A 21,131-nucleotide genomic window follows, 5' to 3' on the forward strand; every position below is an offset into this window, starting at 1 on the left:
AGGGAATCTTGTAACACTGGGCCAGGGAGAGTGTGGAACCTGGTGGGTAGGGGAAAGGGAAACTCCATTCAGGTCCCATGCGGGCATACCTGTATTACTGCACTTGACTTTACTGTGTTTCGTAGACATGCATTTTTTTTACAAATTGAAAGTTTGTGGCAACCTTGTGCTGGGTTGTCAAGCAAGTCTATCGGTACCATTTTCCCAATGACATTTGCTCGCTTTGTGTCTCTCTCACATTTTGGCAATTCTCGCAATATTTCAGACTTTTTTTTAAAAGATTTTATTGATTTGTCAGAGAGACAGAGAGAGGGTGAGAGAGAGAGCACAAGCAGGGGGAGCTGCAGACGGGGAGAAGCAGGCTCCCCGCTGAGCAGGGAGCCGGATGTGGAACTCGATCCCAGGACCCTTGGTTCATGACCTGAGTGGAAGGCAGATGCTTAACCGACTGAGCCACCCAGGCGCCCCTTTCAGACTTTTTCATTCTAATTATATCTGTTCCGGTAATCTGTGATCAGTGATCTTTGATGTTACTATTGTAATCATAAGACAGTGAACTTGACCAATAAATGTGCATGTTCTGAGTGCTCCCCCAATGGGCTCTCCCTCTTCTTGTGTTTACCTGTTCCCTGGGACACAGTGATATTGAAATTAGGCCAATCAGTAACCTACAATGGCCTCTAAGTGTTCAAGTGAAAGGAAGAGCCATGTGTCTCTGACTTTAAATCTAAAGCTAAAAATGATTAAGCTTAGTGAGGAAGGCATGGTGAAAGTCAAGATGGGCTGAAAGCTAGGCCTCTGGTGCCAGTTAGTCAAGCTGTGAAAGCAAGGAAAAGTTCTTGAAGGAAATTAAAAGTGCCACTCCAATGAACACACGAATGTTAAGAAAGTGAAACAGCCTTATTACTGATACGGAGTAAGTCTTAGTGGTCTGGATAGAAAATCAAACCAGCCACAACGTTCCTTTAAGCCACACCTAATCCAGAGCCAGGCCCTAACTCCCTTCTATTCTGCAAAGGCTTAGGGAGGTAAGGAAGCTGCAGACAGAAAGTTTGAAGCCAGCAGAGGTTGGTTCATGGGGTTTTAGGAAAGAAGCTGTCTCCATAACATTAAAGTGCAAGGTGAGGCAGCAGGTGTTGATGGAGAAGCTGCAGCCAGTTATCCAGAAGATCTAGCTCAGATAATTCATGAAGGTGGCTACCCCTCAACAATAGATTGTCAATGTAGATGATCCAGCCCACGATTGGAAGAAGATGCCATCTAGGATTTTCAAAGTAGAGAGGAAAAGTCAATGCCTGCTTTCAAAGCTTCAAAAGACAGGCCAACTCTTGTTAGGGGCTAGTGCAGCTGATGACTTTAACTTGAGGTGAATGGGGGAGAGTACTTCTATTTCGAAAATCCTAGGGCCCTCAAGAATGATGCTAACTCTACTCTGCCTATGCTCTATAAAGCAAACAACAAAGCCCGGATGACAACACATCTGTTTACAAGATGGTTTACAGACTATTTTAAGTCTGCTATTGAGACTGCTCTGAAGAAAAGATTCCTTTCAAAATGTTACTGCTTGTTGACACTGCACCTGGTCACCCAAGAGCTCGTATGGAGACAGACAGTGAGATTAATGTTTCCATGCCTGCTGACACAACCTCCGTTCTGCAGCCCATGGATCAAGGAGTGATTTCAACTTTCAAGTCTTATTACTTAAGAAACACATTTCATAAGGCTCTAGCTGCCACAGGTAGTGATTCCTCTGCTGGATCCAGGCAAAGTAAACTGAAAACCTTCCAGAAAGGATTCATCATTGTATATGGCACTAAGGACATTTGTGACTCACAGGAGGAGGTCAAAGTATCAAGAACAGGAGTTTGGAACAAGTTGATTCCAACCCTCATGGATGACTTCGAGGAGTTCAGGACCTCAGTGGAGTACGTAACTAGAGACGTGGTGGAAACAGCAGAACTAGAATGAGAAGTGGGGCCTGAAGATGGGACCGACCTGCTGCCATCTCATGACCAAACGTAAATGAACGAAGAGCTGCTTCTTAGGGACGAGCAAAGGAAGTGGTTTCTTGAGATGGGATCTACTCCTGGTGAACATGTTGTGAAGACCGTCGAAATGACAGCCAAGGATTCAGAATGTGACATAAACTTAGTTGATAAAGCAGCCGCAGGGTGTGAGAGGACTGACTCCAATTTCAAAAGTTCTACTGTGGGTAAAATGCTATCAAGCAGCATCACATGCTACAGAGAAATGGTTCGTGAAAGGAAGAGGCAATCGATGTGGCAAACTTCACTGCTGTCTTATTTTAAGAAATCACCACAGCCACCCCAACCTTCACAACCACCACCCTGGTAAGTCGGCAGCCATCAACACCGAGGCAAGACCCTCCACCAGCAGAAAGATTACGACTGGTTGAAAGTTCCTATGATGGTTAGCATATTTTTAGCAATACAGTATTTTTAAATAAAGGTATATACACACTTTTTAGATTTAATGCTATTGCACATTTAATATACTACGGTATAGTGTAAAGATAACTTTTATATGCACTGGGAAGCCAAAAAATTCCTTGCCTAGCTTTATTGAGATGTTCATTTTTTTGCAGCAGTCCAGAACCAAACCTGCAATATTTCTGAGGTGTGTCTGTAATCTATAATCCATTGTGGGGATTCAGGCAAGTCATGTGGGGAGATTTTTATGTCAAGAAGATGTAGTCTTCAGATTCCTGGCATTTGTGAAGAACATTAGCTTGTTTCGTTATATTCCATAGGAGTTTCTCCACATACCTATTTAAAGAATACACAGTTTGGTAGCATTTTGACTTAACATTTCCGTCTATGAGAAAACCTTTGTATTTAGAAAGTCTGTGAAAATGATAAGATGAAACATTTTCAGAAAACAGAGATTTTGTTCATAGAAGCCCCCCCAAATTGGACTGATTAGGTTAAGATCAATATGGCCCAAAGTGTGTTCATTAATTTCTCGGAAGGGATTCTCTCCTTGGAGGTAAAAGCAGGTCAGTTCCATCAAACTTAGATTTTCTTCTCTAGAATGTTAGCTTGAGGTTTGCAACATAACATGCCATATAGAATATCAGAAGTTATCCCACTTCCCTGTCCTCTGTGTCTATACCCCATCCATGCACCCTCTGTTCCTGGCTGGCAGAGCTCTGGACACAGTTTCTAGTTCCGAGCTTCCTGCTGCAGCCCCGAGGCCATTTTCCTGTGTCCTGCTTATGCTGTTTTTCTCTTGTGAGTTCCTAAGTGGCCCTCCAGAGTCCTGATTGGGTTTGCAAAGGTCCTCACTGCTCTTCTCCCTCTCTCCTGTTTTATTCTTGGAAATATACTCAGTAGGTATTTTCCACCTTACTCACTTTAGTAATTAACAAGCTCGATCTTGTGTATAAAAACCCATGGGTTTTGTAACGTAGCCCCTCTGCTCCCCACAAAACTTGTCCACTAATATCAGGCTTAACTGCCTACCTTTAATTGTCAGAGGTGTGATGTTCACTTTTAAAAATGCATTGAACCATTAAGATTTAATAAACAACTTAACCTCTATTAATGAGAATCTAAAATATACAACAGATTTAATACCTTAACTCGCTTCTAAACCTTTCTCATAAAATGAGACAGTTAAGTATTACCTAGAAGAAATGACACCCCACACAAGCCTCTTGCTCTATCATGCTTCCCAGGGTTCTCTCCCCTCTGTTAGCAGTGACCTGATAAATTTATCATGAGACACAAGTGAGAGAGAAAAGGAAAAAGGCATTGCCATAGGAGTCTTCGAAAGAACCATATTTGTATTTATTTGTCCTCCGCAGAGGGGTCATGGGCAGACACGCTGACGTGTAGGCACACAGCTCCCCCAGGTCACAACTCACAAACTGTCAGAATTCCTCACTTCAATCTCTCCAGCTACTGCACCCCGTTGCATAGATTGTGCAACAGGTTAATTTTTCTCTCTGTCCCTGAAGGAAGAAGGGACTACACCTCAACAGTGACTCACTGCAGCCCATGATAATGGGATTCTTTTGATTAAGGAGGAGGTATTGAGCTATGTAGGTTGCAACCAGGAACCAGGCTGTCTCCCATGCTAAGGAATCTTATAAGGAAAAGGTGACTGGTAGAACTTTATCAGCAGGGAAGGTAGACACGAGAGACAGAAACAGTTTTAATTAGGAAGGCAAGTCGGGCGGCCGTTGGGGAAGGATGGACCAAGAAAGGGATAGTGTGGGGTCAGGAAGACCAGGCAACCCTACATAGTCGAGTAGCATGATGTGACAAGGATCCGAACCACGACCTGCCCCACTTAGTGACCGCTCTGCTGGAAGTTCAGACCTCCTGCCCGATAAGCTTTAAAATTTCTGAACCCTGGGATGCCTGGGTGGCTCAGTCGGTTAAGTGTCTGCCTTCAGCTCAGGTCATGGTCCCGGGGTCCTGGGATCGAGCCCCGCGTCGGGCTCCCTGCTCAGCGGGGAGCCTGCTTCTCCCTCTCCCTCTGCCTTGCCTCTCTGCCTATTTGTGCTCTCTCTCTCTCTGTCTGACAAATAAATAAATAAAATCTTTAAAATAAAATAAAAGAAAATTTCTGAACCCCTTCATGGCAAAAAGAAAGTCTGGGAAGAGAAAAACAGGCCCTAGGAAGAAAGTGAACGAGCATCCAGTGAACGAGCCTTGACCAATCCCCCTTCTTTGAACTGAATTCAATTAGTGAAACCTGAGAACCCAGGGAGTCCGAGACTGGCCTTTCCCCTTCTCCGCCTCTAGTCAATTTTTAATTTGCTGTCATCGATTAGCTGACAGGAGAAGAAAGATGGGTCTCAGCAGCTGAAGTCAGCTGATGGGAAGGGCCTTGAATCAGGGCCTTCGGAGTGGGTGGTGCTGCCTGAACCACCTGGAAGGTGAGCTTTGGCTCCGAGGGGTACAAGAGCCAACTTGCCGAAGCTTCCTTGCTCGTCAAGGCACCTTTAAACAATCCACACCTGGAGCTGTTTCATCTGCAGGCAAGAGAAAGTGCAAACGGCCCCCAAAGGTCTCCCGTCTCAAATAAACACCGTAAATGGAGGCAAATTTGCCTTTGAAATTGAAATGCCTCCAGCAGACAGATGGACAGCTGTCGCTTGTCCTGCTACTCCCTGGTTTGTCTCTCATTGTGATGACTGCTCTTTGAGGCTGACAGAAATAAAAATAAAGAGAATTACCTCTGACTATTCCAAAGGGAAAAGGTGGCCAGACTTATTTTGGGGGCGTTATATCGGTCAAAAAACAGGGAAGTTTCCTTTCTCCCCAGTGTTGCCAGGAGACACGCAGAGAGGTGGCCTTTCCGTGGACTGAGGCTCCTTTAGTCAATGCGTTTTCAGGGCGTGCTGGTGGTGGTTGTGGTGGGATTTAGTGAGCACAAAGCCCCACCAATACTCACAGGCTTCTAGAGAGTGCCATAGCTGTCAGACCCGCTCGGGTGATAGTGTGGGCTTGTCAACAGTGTTTCGGGGTTCTCTCCGCCGCGTAAACCCCTTCCTTTCGGTACAAACAGCAAGACCATCTTGTTCAGTAGTTGACTCATGACCATGTGCACCAAACCCAACAAGGATGAGGCAACTAATGCATTTCTAATCCCGTGTCTGACTGAACTCCAGTTTTCTCCTCTCCCAAGTGGTGAAACAGGAAGCAACATCCCATCAGGAAGAACCAGAAGGTGCCATCCAGTAGCTTTGCCTCACGTCACGGATCGCCCTCAGTCAGAAATCTAGACGTGCAACTTTAGAGGGTGGGTCTCTGAAAGAATTTCAGAGCTTACACAGAGATGAGTTGTGTTGCTCTCTGACGAGAGCGAGGCTGACTGGAACGCTGGAAATCTGGCTCTGACTGCTCTTCACAGGCAAGGGGCATCTTTTGTGGACTGAAGTTTCTGGAAGGTAGGCACCATTTCACTGATGTTGCTACCATTTGAGAACTCTCAAACCACGTTGGCCTCGACGTGTGTGTGTGTGTGTGTGAGAGAGAGAGAGAGAGAGAGAGAGATGTTCAAAATGCTCATTTTTGGCCCGCTGTTCAGGGAGAGATACAGAAAAGAGAGATTTGAAGCCCATTGCTTGATGAGTTTGACTTCAAAAGTATTCAGTCGTGGAGAGCAAATGTCGAAGCCAAACCTCTCTTCTGACCTGTAACACTTGCTCTTTGGTGAGTTGAAATGGATTCATCGTAGGGCTAGGAAGGATTGTTCAGCCTGTGGAATTGCAGGAGGCTGAGCCCTCAGTCGGCACAGCCTGGTTTATGAGGAAGGAGAAATGAAAAGGGTGACCTCAGATCTCCGGGTGGCATGGCCAAGGCCATTTCAGACCATGTCAGAATGTCTTAAATGTGGAACAAGGCAGGACTTGCTCACCTCACAGCAGCAAACTTTTCTAAGCTGGCTCTATTTTGACGGAGACAGTCTCCATGCTGTGTCCAGAATACATTAGCTGATTAGTTCTACAACTGCCGGCCTCGGGGAGAGAAACATAATAAAACTTTCCTTTTTTATAACCAGTGTACATGTTTAGCCAGGATGTTCTTTTAGGTAAGTTTATTTCCCGAGAAGCCTTACACACAGGGCAAGGGAGGGAAACTTTGGGGACTCACCAGAGGATGCATATTCATTTATTCATTAATCCGTACTATTCAAGTGCCTTCTGTACCACGAATGAGGGTTCTGACTTTATTTTTTTTATTATGTTATGAGGGTTCTGACTTTAAACAGCACCTTTTCATGCCTCTTCCCCTACAAGCCCTCCCCTTTTTTAAGGGGTTTCCACTTAAAATTTCATCAGTAGAATTTGCTGGACAAAGGGGCAAATTCTTTAAGGGGAAAATAGGTAATAATTGTTTATCTTCCCTTTAAAAATGTTTCTGCCTTTTCTAAAAGCAATCACATTAATTGACATAAGTTTGAAGATAACTCTGGGTTGGTAATAATCTACATTATTCTGGGTTAGTAATTATCTACATTTATTGAGTCCTCGCTGTGCATAAATGCATTTCCCATTTAATTCAGTGAGATAGAACTTGTGTTATGCAGTTTTCAGATGAGGATATTTGGGCTTGGTGAGAGGTATAGCATAGCAGGGAAGTGAGAAAGCCCAGATTCTGTTGCCTCTCTGTACACAGAAATATGTGACTGGAGCCTTTGTGATTACCCATGATACTATGTAAATATGCTAACGCAATATCTTATAGCAAAAGACCAAATGTCAGTCTATAATTTGCTTCTACTGGGGTGAAGGCATGGTGTGGTGGACAGAACATGGGCTAGAAAGGCAGACAGATCTAAATTTGAATCCCTGCTTTCTGCTTACTACTTGTGTGACCTTGGCAAGACAGTGAAATTCTTCAAAACTCAGTTTCCTTATTTATAAGCTAATTATTATAATGTCCATCCCGCAGGGTTACTTGTTATAAGGAATAGAAAGACAAGGTATGCAAAGTGCCTTCTGCATGATTGACAACTGGTAGGCTTTTGATATATAGTATTCATTTCTCCAATTATTTGTTGATGCTTTCAGTGTACTAAATCCTATTCTGGGTTCAGGGGTAACAACAGTGAACAAGGGAGACAAGACTCTGCCCTCACGGGGCTGACTGGTGCTGGTTTAGTCTAGCATAGTGTCACTGACTTTCTTTGAAAATCAGGTTGTGATTATAGAGATCCTCTATGGTGGAGCTGATCTGGCTTTGACACAGCCTCTGAAGCAGAGCAGTAAACATCCTATGTTAGGGGTCCCCCAAAGTATAGTAGAATCAGGCAAAAACCAAGGACATCAGATACCTCTTTTGCAAGGATCAGTTTGTTGTGCTAATCATTGCACAGTTATAGGAAAGATATGCTTTTATGCGTGCCTTCACACACACACACACACACACACACACACACACACAGTTCATTTGAGTTTTCTTAGGCCCCCAAGGCACTGCCAGTAGGCTGTGCATGGGAGGAGGGTCTGGCTCCAAAGTCTCATAAAGCACAGAGTGTAGTGTGGCAACCATTCATTTACCTTGGGCTCCAGGCCATCTCTACAACAGCCTGGGGCTTTCCAAAGCCTCCCCAATGTGAATTTAGGCATGTAGTCCAAAGATTGAACTGGATATAATACACCTTTATAAAGATGGATTTGGACAAGAGCGATTGACTTATTTACTGCCTAAAAGCCTATAGTCAAGTCCATCAAATGGGCTAGTTGGCATCAAGAATGGTGTTTTGGTAATCTGTCCCTAATTTTGAATCCCGATGAACGGCAGATTATGGCAAAGAGATTAGAGGAACACAGGGTAGCTCCCTTTGGAATCAAATTCAGGTCTCCCTTCTCTTAGAAACACCTGCACACCCAGAGCACCAACCTTATTGGTCCTACATGGCCCAAGTTTGTTGTTTTATTTATTTGGTGGACCCAGAATGATTGAAGACATCTTTGGGACACCCTAGACAGACCAGACAATTGGCACTATGAAAGAAGTCTTTCTGAAGTAACAAGACTTATTTTCCTAAGCCCTATGCAACCATCAATCTCATCATTTTATGGGTCCTACTATATATAGTGCCTTAAAATTGCATCTTGTGGAGGGTTTTTTAAATGATGAAAACATAAACCAAGCTAAAAACCTAATTAAAATAAATTAGGGCTTAGGTATAAAACCCTCAAATAGCAAGTGAATGGGGATAATAAGAATCTTTGACCTTGTATAACACTTTAACAGCCAAAATTCTCCACAGGACTTTCTGTTGATGGTAGACAGATGTTTGATTGTCATTAAACTTGAGCAATCACTGTGTTTTTTAAAACAGTTATTCGCAAATTTCATTATTATCGTACCTTAAAGTCTGAGAAAGCACACTAATTTTGCTTGGGTGAACTTGAAACAAATTTCATCCATCCTAAGTATGAGAATTTAAAATTTCGCAAGCTGTGAGTGTCCAGATTCCCCTCAAATGTAAAGTTAAAGGGGTTTGGTTCATTTTAATAACCATTTCTTCTTTCTTTCTTTCTTTTTGCCACCTGGTCACTAGAGAGTTTGTGGAGGGGATTCATGCTGCATTCTTAAGGAGAGTAACTGAGCAGATCAGAGGCCTAATACATAGTTGGTGTTTGGTTTATGAGGTTTCAATTTAATGGAAAGTTTCCTTTTTATTGATCTCTGAATTATATCTTCAGGAAAGCAAGAAATGGAGATATTTAATGAAAGTATCCCAATCTCTCTGTTTAGGATTGATACACACACACCCCCACATAGTCTCTCTCTCTCTCTCTCTCTCTCTTTCTCACACACACATACACACTTCCATGTGCTGGTGCACATTATAAAAACAAACCCAAAAGATACATATATATTTGTGTGTGTGCAACCAACTTTATTTCTTCTCCTGTCATAGATGGCTCTGCCTTACTCTGTCTTGGAGCTGTGTCTTCTGAAACGTGTGACATGTGGTCCCTAGGACTGGAGAAAGGAGAAATGAAAACAGGTCTTCAGCTTTTTAATTTTTTTTAATTGAGGTATAATTGATGTAGGACACGATATGAGTTTCAGGTGTACAACATAATAAATCAGCATTTGTATATATTGTGAAATGGCCACCAAATACATCTCTCCTTTCTCTCTTAATGGGAAAACTGTAAAATTCACAGCTAAGATATGTATTTAGGTTGATTGAAGAGATAAAATATTACATTAAGGGGCTCAAAATAATTTTTATTTACTATATCCATGTTCTAAAAGAAGGGAAAATCATATGCCACAATCCATTTTTCTCCATAGAGTTCTTGTATGCAAGAACAAAGTCTATTTCTGTTATTTTGATTCCTTTGCCAGACATATTTTAGTGGAGAGTCAATAAATATGTTGATCAGATTGATCTTGACACAGGCTGAACAATTAAATAATCATTTCAAGATTCAAGAAAATGTTCTGAGAGCATTTTCTTCAATAACGAAGGTTACTTAACATCATTTAATAACTAAATTGGCTTTAATTTCTTCCCCTCAAATTTTGTTTTCTTATTTGACATCCAATTAAAACTTGAAAAACAAAATCCGCTGATGCTGAACAAATTTCAAATTGTTCAGATTAGCAATTTTTGTTTGCAAGGTTCACATCACGAACTCATTATCATATTCCACTTTGGGTCAAAGTCACAGGCTTTATAATGAGCTCCTCCTGTTCCATCAGCTGTAACTGGCTTTCCCTGACTTGCTTCAAATGGAGATCTGCTTTGTGTGGAGGTCTGGTCTATCACCAATTGTGTAAGAGTAAAACTTCAGAGCATTTCTAGATGATGACTATAAAATAATATGCAAGTTGGATTTTCCCAAGTACTTACTTCACAGATGACACTATTGTAGTGGATTTCAAACTGTTTTTTTGGACCATCACTGATGGTAAGTAATACTTTTTAGACCTCAATTTAGAAACACACACACACACACTGAAATAAAGTTTTCATAAAACATTACTTGGTACATATTGATGTTTTCTCTTCTATTCCATTCCACTCCACTCTATAAAATTTCTGGTCATAGCTACTGATAAATTTTGTGACCTCTTGGTAGTGGTTCTCAATATGGACTGAGTGTAAGAATTAACTAGGGAACTAAAAAAAAAATACTAAATGCCAAAGGCATGGTTGACCGATGAAATGGATTAGAGACTCTAGAAATAAGCTTCCACGTATTTGGACGCTTGATTTATGATAACATTGATATTATACAGAAGGGACAGTCATTTGAATATACAGATGGAAAAAAACCCCTGAATCTTGATTCTAACCTCAAAATTTATACACACTGAGGTGTCTGGGTGGCTTAGTTGGTTAAGCATCTGACTCTTGGTTTTGGCTCAGGTCATGATCTCAACGGTGATGAGATCGAGTCCTGCATGGGGCTCCGTGCTCAGCGGGGAGTCTTCTTGAGATTCTCTCCCTTTCCCTCCTCCTCCACCTCTGCCTCTTCCAGCATCTGTGTGCTCGTGCGCGCATGCGTGCACACACACAATTCTCTAAAATAAATAAAATCTTTTAAAAAATATATACACATCTGAATGTTAATGTAGATGTGGCAGGTAAAACTGGCAGGTAAAACTATAATTTCTAGATCTGTGTTGTCCACTATGGCAGCCGCTAGCCCCTTGTTGCTACTGAGTCCCTGAAACGTGGTTGGTCCATTAGAGATAGATTCTAAGTGCAAAACGCGCACCAGATTTCAAAACCCTACTGTAGAGAAAGAATTCAAAATGTCTCATTAGTAATTTTTATATTGATTATATGTTGAAACGATAATATTATGGATGTGTTGGGTTAAATAAAATACATTATTAAAATGCATTTCCTTTTTTTTACGTTTTAAAATGCAACTACAAGAAAACTTTACATATTTGGCTCCCACTATTTTTCTATTGGACAGCATCATTCTAGATGACAAAATAGGATAGATTAATGACCTTGGGGTGGGCAGTGATTTTTAAAAGAAGACACAGGAAGTACTAGTATATGGAAAAGATCCATACATTGGACTATATTAAAACTAATAACTTCTATCAAAGCTTACCCTTAAAAGAGTAAAAGATAAGCTGCCGAAGGGAAGGGGACATTGCCATACATATAAACAACCAGGAGTCATATCCAGAATTAAGAAACAAGTCCATTAGAAAAGATAGACCAACACAATAGAAAATTGGGCAAGAAATTTAAACAGGCGGGGCGCCTGGGTGGCTCAGTTGGTTAAGTGACTGCCTTCGGCTCAGGTCATGATCCTGGAGTCTCAGGATTGAGTCCCGCATCGGGCTCCCTGCTCAGCAGGGAGTCTGCTTCTCCCTCTGACCCTCCCCCCTCTCATGCTCTCTCTCTATCTCATTCTCTCTCTCAAATAAATAAATAAAATCTTTTAAAAAAAAAGGAAATTTAAACAGGTACTTCACAAAAGAACATATCCAAATGGCCAAGAAACATGGAACATGCTCAACCTTACTGGAGTGGTCTTTAAAACCACAGTACAGTACTGCTACACACCCACCAGAGACGCAAAAATTTAAAAGATAGACAGCAGGTGTGTTGGTGAGAATGCGAGGAAGCTGGAACTCTCATACACAGATGTGGGCGTGTGAATTGGCACAACAGCTCTAGAAGACTGGCCAACAGGATCTATTAAACGAGAGTATACGTATACCCGTGGCCTAGCATTTGCATTGCCCTACAGAAATGCATACATATGTTTACCAAAGACATGCTCAAGAATGTTCATAGAGAGTGGCCTTATTTGTTATAGCCCCTGGTTCAGAACAACCCAAATTTCTCTCAACAGGAGAATGGAAAAATAGCCTGTGGTAGTCACACCATGGAACACTAAACGCCAGTGACAATGAGTCAGTTACTGTCCACGCATCAACCTGGATCTGTCTCAGTCGCAACTGTTGAGGGAGAGAATCTAGATGCAAAAGAACGCAGTCAGTGTGATTCCGTTAGTATGAAGTTCAAGAATGGGCAACATGAATGCACGGTGTCAGAGGTTGGGCGAGGATAGTTGGAGACAGTGGGGTAGTGACTGGGCAGACACAGGGGAGGATCTGGGGTGCTGGTAATATCCTGTTTCTTGGCCTGGCTGCTGGTTATAACACAGGTGTGTTTATTTTTGTCATTTGTTACTTTACTATTTGCACGCTAGGCTTTAATAAAGATGTTTGTTAAGCAACAGTAACAATACTGATTTAGGTGTTCTGAATCAGGGGAGGGCATGGCTTGAGAAATATTTTCTAGGTAATCCCTCTAGAAAGATGGCATTGAGAACCAGGGCACTAATGAGTCACAAGTGACTCTTGAAAACCGTGTGCTGATATAACTATAATCACTATGCGAGGCAGTGCCAGGCTCTTACTGTCTTTACTTAAGTTGCACTGACTTTGAGGACAGAATTCACATTGATGAATCTTAGACACATAAAGAATCATAAAGTTAATGCCTTAGAAGGCCGGGAAGGCAACTCAAATGAGCAGTGGGCCAGGTGAGCAAGCTTGTGCCTCACTTAAGGCCTGCAGGTCCTGTGATTACTGCCAAATCTTCTGGGTCTGTTTTTTGTTTGTTTGTTTGTTTGTTTTCCAAGTGAAGCTGTGAATCTGGATTTTTTTGGTGAAAATTCCTAAAATTTAGATGTTGGCTCAAATTATGTTAAAGCCCTCCCCAGGTCAGATGAAACTGATTTGTAGGTCCAGTTCAGCCTGCACCAGGTTCTGCCACCAATTTGTAACTCTGACTTCAAGTTTTAGAGCCAGAAGGAAACTTATGGGTATCATTGTATAGTCTATTAATTATGTTTCCCTTTTCTGCTTCTGCAGGGATGTTGTGAAAGTAAAGGCGAAACTTTTACATATATATATACACAAACTTATATATATATATACACACAGTACTTGAATTTCTTCACGGAAAGCTATCCTATATACTCAAGGTAACTACTGTTATTTACATTTTATTTTATTTTATTTTGTTTTATTTTATTTTATTTTATTTTATATTAACTCTACTGTGTTGTCTTCACTGTGATCTTGGAAAACTACATCTGTGCCCCAAAGCTTTATTACTATGTGATATTGTTTTATGTATTATGTATGTATTATGTTCTGGGGGGAGGAGAGGTGTTTTGGGCGAGGCAAGTTCCGTGTTATTCTCTATGATAATACTGTAAATCCATACTCTGTTCTTTTTGAGAGGAGAGATGTTGAGTGAAAGTTTCCTCTGGCAGCACCAGGTGGCAAAGAGCTCCACCTGGCTTAGCCGGTATTTGCCGTGTCTGTGATCCAGTCTCGCCCCCCACCCTGCCCTTCCCATTTTCTCCGAGCCTCCTTTCTAACTGGAAGGAAGAGTGGCTCTGTCTGTCCTGCAGATTTCCAGCTTCCAGTCTCTCCCCTGTGAGAGACGGGCTTTGAAAAGCACACGTCTTCAAAGTCATCAAAAGTGACAATCAGAAATGATTATTTGCATGGGGAAGAGTTACTCACAGTGCATGCTCACAAATATGGATGAAAGGCAAAATCAAGTACTGTAAAGAGAAGGAGCCTTTTTACCCTCAGCACCTAACTTTGGGTCTGGCTCTGGGTCCCCTGGAGCAGGTCACTTGATCCCTCTAAACTTCTCTTCGCGTGTGTAAATTGGGGGTGTGAATAATTATTATTGTGGTGAGGATACAATGAGCGAATGCCGGTGAAAGAAATCGTGTTCATTGTGAGATGCGTGCCGGTTGTTAGTTATGATTGTAAGCGTTGCCTTGAACTTCCGTCGCGGTGTGTGAAGAGACGGTGCTGTTATTCCCGGTTTACAGCCGCGAAAGCAGGTAAAGCACAGCCGCTGGGCGCCTGGATCACGTCCCTGACACTTGGCCCTGCACCAACAGTGCTCCCTGGCACAGGCCCTCGCCCCACCGCCCACCTAACCAAATCCCAACGGATCAGTGGAGAATGCAGAAGGGGTTCGTGACCAAGGCCTGCCCCACCCCCGCCTTTTAGCCTATACTTTTCTACACCTTCTCACCAAAAGTTACGTTAAACACAAACCCCATTGATCACAAATGTATTCCCCGCCCCCCGCCGCCTACTTTCTGTGAGGTGCGAGTAAATAGGGAAGCAGTAACCTGCTGGGGGGGCGGGGCGCGGCTACGGGGCTCCGGACGGGGAAGCACAGGGAAGCCCGAGTAAATAAACTACTTTTTGCTAACAATGAAGGCGCTTTCTCTGGGGAGGAGTGGTTGAGCTGGACCTTCGGAAGTTACCTGAGGATTTCGGTCTCAGTCATGCCTCCAGCCGCTGGTGGCTGCTCAGCCTGAATCCGTCTTTGGCTTCCAGAATTCCCGGGACTTCTGGAGTTGCACACCTACCCTGAGGCCCTGTGGACAGGCCCGCCCCTCACACTGGAGGGGCCCAGGGCAAGAGGACATGTGGAGTTGTCTGGCCCTCAGCCTGGCCCTGTCCCCCTTCCCAGCCCCAGAATTGTCCTGCTTGGCTAGAAGCCCAGTGCGCATGAGTGCGGACCCCTTGGTGTGTCTGTGTGTCCAGGCGTGAGTCTGTCTCCTCCCCAACAGTCTCCTGTTGGCCATCCCTAAGCCTAGGGGTATATTGTGCTGTCACTTTTCAGAGGACAGACCTGGGGGAGGGTCCATGCAGGCCTTGGAAGTGGTCTTGGAGGGGTTTAGGCAGGGGTACCCCTAGCAAGTCTAGAAAGGGGGTATGGTGTGTGGGTGGGCAGGTAGCCTTGGGTCTATGGACTCCTCAGCCAGTGGAAGAGAGGTATGGCCAGAGGAAGGCCAGACTGGGGTCTTTTCAAACAAGGCCAACGTGTTAAGGGTGGGGCTGCTCCTGGGCCTGAAGCTCAGCGCCCTCTGTACACAGTCGGTGCTTACTGATATCACTGAGAGATGCATGAGAGAGCCACAGAGGCTGAGCAGTCTCAGAATTGCTATGCAATATGTAAATGTGACTCCTCTTTACCACCACACCCTGGAAACCTCCACCTAACAGCATGGCAAGGTTGAAATTGCTCAGATTTCATAAGGTGGCAGCTGAGTAACATTCCCAAACCTGTAAACTAACAGGAAGACAAATTTACTGAGAAACAGCTTTGCGTGGCAGGGAAGAGAAGCATCCAGGGCTCTCCCTCCCCACCTTGAACGAAAGGACTTCACTGCGGCTCCGCTAGGGATCTCTTGGTATCTTTTAAGAGACTGGACACAAGTTTAGAGGAGTTGATTTTATGTATGTTTCAGACAATGCTTGCACCTGAGATACTTGCTGTTGAATATCATGTGATCCTTCCATTTGCCTTCACTTTCTTTCAGAGCATGCCTTTCTTTCACAATGACCTTAAGATATCCATATTGAAATGTCACTAACAGGAACGACACAGAGGAGGAACTCTGAATCCCCTCATACAGCACGTGAAGCCGGCAACCTGCCCTGTGGGTCATCTCTGTTCCAGTCCCACCTCAGCTCTTCTCTAGGATCACACATGGTCCTGCTTCACCTGATTCAGACTAGTCATTCTCAGTAGCACTTCTGCCAGTTATATTTCATGGCAGAAAAAAATTTGAGGAAATAGCCGATAAAACTTAGCTTAAAGAGAAAAGACTTTAAAAGAGAAGACTGAGGAACCCGGAGACCCCCGAATCAGGATCAATAGAGGAGTAGCCAGAAAAGCACATCGACACATGTTCGACCTATGTCCCCCAGAGAAAAAGGAATTGGCCATGCGCAAGATGTGGCCCTGACATAGGAAACTCTATATATGTTAGCACAGTGTTTTCTCTCATTCATAGCATTGATAGACAGAAATCAGAGAGACCGAAATGAAATTACATAAAAATGTATTGGAGAGAAAGTTAAGGATACTCTCTTGGAAAGAATGTTTGTTTGAAATGTCTGGAAACTTAGGGAAATTTTTATTTATTTATTTTTTTACGATTTTATTTATCAGAGAGAGAGGGCAAGTGGGGGGAGGGGCAAAGGAAGAGGAAGGAGGACAAGCAGACACCCTGTTGAGCACAGAGCCTGACGGAGGTTGGATCCCCGGACTCTGAGACCATGACCTGAGCCGAAGGCAGTCGCTCAACCAACTGAACCACCCAGGCGCCCTGTAACACATTATTTAAAAATAAAAATTTCAGGGCACCTGGGTGGCTCAGCTGGTTAAGTGTCTGACTTCGGCTCAGGTCATGGTCCTGGAGTCCCGGGATCGAGTCCCACATCGGGCTCCCTGCTCAGCAGGGAGTCTGCTTCTCCCTCTGACCCTCTTCCCTCTCGTGCTCTCTATCTCTCATTCTCTCTCAAATAAATAAATAAAATCTTAAAAAAAAATAAACAAATAATGTGTTACATTTTCATATAATATACCCAGGATGTTTTCCTTCTAGACACTTTTGCAGGCAAAATAGCTCTAAGTTGGAAGCCATGGGTTTAATCATTCATCAAAGACAGTAAAATGAATAAGTGAAATATTTCCCTTTTGCAGATGCCCTGCCTAAGTCTCTGTCTCTGTCTCTCCCCCTAGCTACTTAAAATTTGGGTGTTATACACATGTTTTTTTTCTTTAAGGGGCTTCTTGCAGTAGAAGCCGAGACTGGACAGGAATGACTCATTCTGTTCAGTTTTGAGATCTTATGAATTATTTTCCTATGGTGAATCAATAGCAAGGACTAGTGGCCATGGACAGAGGAAGCAGCTTTCCCTGCCAAGGAAGGGAGATGACCCATCCCTGTTTACTCAAGGGAGCAAACAGTGACTGTTCCAGCAGGTGCTAATCTCCCAGCCCCACACCAGCAGTTCTTGCCGTAAGGAAATCTTGCCTTTTCTCCTTCTAACTTTTTTTGTGATTTCAGGGTCAATGAAGAAAGCTGTTGAGAATGAGCAATTGAGATTTTTTCCTGCCCTCTACTGTAGGCTCCCCCGCCTACCGTACCTCACCCTCATCCGAAGATTTCTAGAATCTTTGTCATCTCGTTCTTTTCCAAAGACTGCTTCATTCTGCGGGGGCAGCAGGCTCTGTGACCGGAAACCCTGCCTTTAACTATTACACAAGCATATATTTTTAAAACATTCAACTTTGGGGCTTGCTTCATCAGTGTGCCTTAGTAACCCCGAGTCCCTCCCGGAAAGTAACTCGGCTTCCACCTCATCTGTGAGAAGGATGTTCGAAATTCCTTCTTGATCAAGAGGTGGCCCCACGCCCTTCTGTAGGTTTTACTCTCTTTCGTAAAATGATTCCTTTGTTGATACTTCCCTGGTCGGGTTCCAGTGATGAAGGAAATCCTGCTGTCACTGAGGAAATGAGTTACCCTGTCAGGTGGTTACACTCATCCCTCAGAAATGCCTTTCTGACACTTGGTCTGGGGGACCTTCACACTGACTAGCGGATTGTCGGAAATCAGTGAATGAGGGCCGAGTGTTGGGCCACCTGCAAGTCCGTGGTGCCATTGATGAGGAAATGTAAATGGTGACAGTCCTAACACCTACAGCGCTCACTATCTGCCCCAAGTTACACAGAGTGATTTAGACACATGACCTTATTTAATCCCGACCTAGACTGTACAGAAATAGAAAATATTATTCCTATTTTATGGATGAGGAATTCCAGGCTTGGAAGAAAGTCATGTGCTGTCCTAGCTCAGGTAGCTGGAAAGGGGCGAGGTTGGGCATTCAGAGTCCCAAACCCCTCTTCCTTGATAAGCCAATAGTCCTTGGGTTCCTGCATGTCCTATCCTAGTAATTCTACCCCAGGGTGTTGTGGGGGGTAGTCTGGGTATCACCCCAGGTGAGTCTGATCATCCGAAGGGTCTGAACTAGATGACAATGTATAGCACAGCCTCTCCAGAACTGTCCCTAGGTTTTCTGTTTAGGATATGAAACCAGTTCTTTTCCGCGCAGTGAGAGATGTGGAGATGGTGGGGAGAATGCACCTGTGAAGGGGCGGGGGCGACCCGTTACTCTCCCTTGGGGAATCTTTTTAAACTTAGCCTTTAATCTTACTGTTTAAACCCGCCTGACATCGGATTCTTGCCCAGACCCAATAAGGTGAAGATAAGATAATGTGACTCCATAATGTAGCTCCAGGACTTTACTGTGTTCAGGAATTTCTACATGCCGAATCACTCTCCATCTACAATAGGTCTTTGTGAAAGGTAGAATTAGCACCATTGAGCAAGTAAGCCAGCAAGGAATTCAGAGAGACTGAGTTGCCCAAGTTCACTTCGTTGTTGTTGTTGTTGTTGTTTTTAAGATTGATTTATTTACTTTAGAGAGAGGGAGGCCGGAGGGAGAGAGCAGGGGGAGGGGCGGAGGAAGAGGGAGAGGGCGAATCCCAAGCAGACTCCCCACTGAGCACGGAGCCTGAGGTGAGGCGCCATCTCATGACCCTGAGGTCATGACCTGAGCCAAAATCAAGAGTCTGGCACCCCACTGCTGAGCCATCCAGGCACCCCGCCTCCCAAGGTCACTTAGTTTTAAGAGGCAGGGCTGGAGCTCAAACCTGGGCTTTCTGACTCCAAAGCTGTGGTTCTTTCTCAAGTTTTTCGGCTGTTTGAGGTGGTATGTGAAGCACTACATTCTTTTTTTTTTTTTTTTTTCATTTTTCATTTTATTCATCAATTACAGGCTGGCAGTGTGAATGGCAGTCTTGCTGACTCTTCTTACCTGGGACTACCTGGTGGGAAAGCTCCTACAGCACCCTTCAGCTATCCCCAGGAGGGCTTTGCAGACTCTAGGTCAATCCTCTCATCTCTCAGATGGGAGATCTGAGGCAGAATCAGGGCCTCCCCTTAGGCTCCTCTGTGAGTGAGTCACTGTCAGCAAGGTTCCCAGCCCCCTTGCTCTTGCCTACATCACTCACTTCTGCCTGAGACTAATAACAGGGTAATTTGTGGAGCAAGATGTGTGACTCACCAGGCCAGGGAGGAGAGCTTGTGAGGAAGGACTTGGTGGAGAGGAGCAAAATATTTAATAGTAATTGGAAAGGAGATGCTGACGTGATGCTAATTGGGTTAACATTTCTTTACATTGCAATAGCATTGCCTAGTTACCCAACTCTTAATTTACATTGTAGATTTCTAAATTTAACTAAAAAAAAGAGGGAAGGGAATTCTGCCTTTGAAAGCAGAATTATGAACAGTCGATCCTGTGTAACTTTCTCATAGAGTCCCTCCCAGTCAGCTTAGATCTGTTCTCTTTGAACCCTAGGATTTATGTCCTTCTAAGACTTATCTATTCTGTAACTTTGCTTCACATCCTGCTGATTTCAGTCACACCTGTTTTTCTGCAAGTTCCTATCCATGTTACCAGTCTAAGTAAACTTCCTTTGTCACTTACCTCTTTCTTGGCCTTGAGCTGGTCTTTGGCAATCTCTGTCAATTAGCGACTGGGGCAGGGATACAACAGAGATGTGATAAAGGTGAAGGGGCATCTGGAAGAATGACATTTTGGTGAATACTGCCTCCTTAAACTGCATTTTCTGTCTTACGTTTATTACCTTCGGAATCTAAAATCACTTTAAATCTATTTTTTATTTACATTTTTAGAGAGGGGAGGGGCAGAGAGAGGGAGAGAGAGAATCTTAAGCAGGGTCCCCTGCTCCACTGAGTGTAGAGCCTGACTCGGGGCTCGATCTCATGACACCGAGATCATGACCTGAGCTGAAACCAAGAGTCAGACACTCAACTGAGCCACACAGGCGCCCCTGAAGTCAGTTTATAGATAGACCTCAAGATCCTGTCTTTCTACTGGCTATGGAAACACACTTTATTTTCTCTGAAATTGCTAGAATACAAAAGATTCTGGTAGTCAGCTTTTGCATGTATAAGAAGAAGGCTGGGAGAAGTTTTATGTAGGTAACAAACTTGCCTTACTTCAAATCAGGTATTAGCTTTTGTATATGAAATATTTACATGAAGAAATTACTGCCTCAAAATATTAATGCAAAATAAATCACCTTAATAACGCTTTTTAGTAAGGGGCAACTGTGTGTGTATTGGGAAAACACTGGCTTTCCTGGATTTGCTTGGACAAGGCACTTGTATTTTTCCTGGGACTGTTTCTTCATATCAATAGGGCTGGACTGGATGATTGTATGATTTTTAGAACAAATTGTACCTTTGTTGACTCGAGTCATTAGTAAGAAATCAATTATAAATCTTCCTAATATTGGATCAATAGTAACAAATTATCAAGAGTAACAATAATTTAAAAAATTTTCAACACTAAGAATTTTACCCTTTTTCATGTGTTCTTCAGTTTGCTTTTACACACACACACACACACACACACACACACGTTTAGATGTATATGTATAAAGTAGTATAATAATGAAATCATATACTATCATATAACTAAATATAGATATAATTTTGAATTTTGTTTTTTCTAAACTCTTCCCATGTTGGTAAAAAAATTCACCATAATTTTTAGTATTAGCTGAATGTTATTGCATAGAGTTAACATTTCAAAATGTACTTAAATATTCCAGGTTTTAAAAAAATCATTATGAACACTGAAGTATTATTTATTAACTATAGCTTAAACATATTTTTTGCCCAGTTTCACATATATTCCAAGGTAGGCTTGAACATTTTAGTGATT

The 21,131-nt window shown here is 43.1% G+C and overlaps 1 protein-coding gene across 4 annotated transcripts in view; it reads left to right on the forward strand.

Moving 5' to 3' along the window:
- The window catches only part of CERS3 (ceramide synthase 3), a 113,295-nt gene that overhangs the window by 6,145 nt on the left and 86,019 nt on the right, over positions 1 to 21,131 (forward strand). For 3 of the 4 annotated variants that reach the window (XM_027571436.1, XM_027571435.1, XM_027571434.1), the window contains one exon: positions 13,356 to 13,468. The exons of the other annotated variant lie outside the window; for it this stretch is intronic. Coding sequence is in view for 1 of the 3 variants with exons in the window: in XM_027571434.1 (XP_027427235.1) it covers positions 13,356 to 13,468 (113 nt within the window). In the remaining 2 variants the exon portion in view is untranslated. The remainder of the gene's footprint in view (positions 1 to 13,355; positions 13,469 to 21,131) is intronic. 4 annotated transcript variants of the gene reach the window in all.

This window comes from Zalophus californianus, chromosome 6, assembly GCF_009762305.2.
Source record: "Zalophus californianus isolate mZalCal1 chromosome 6, mZalCal1.pri.v2, whole genome shotgun sequence".
Lineage (NCBI taxonomy): Eukaryota > Metazoa > Chordata > Mammalia > Carnivora > Otariidae > Zalophus > Zalophus californianus.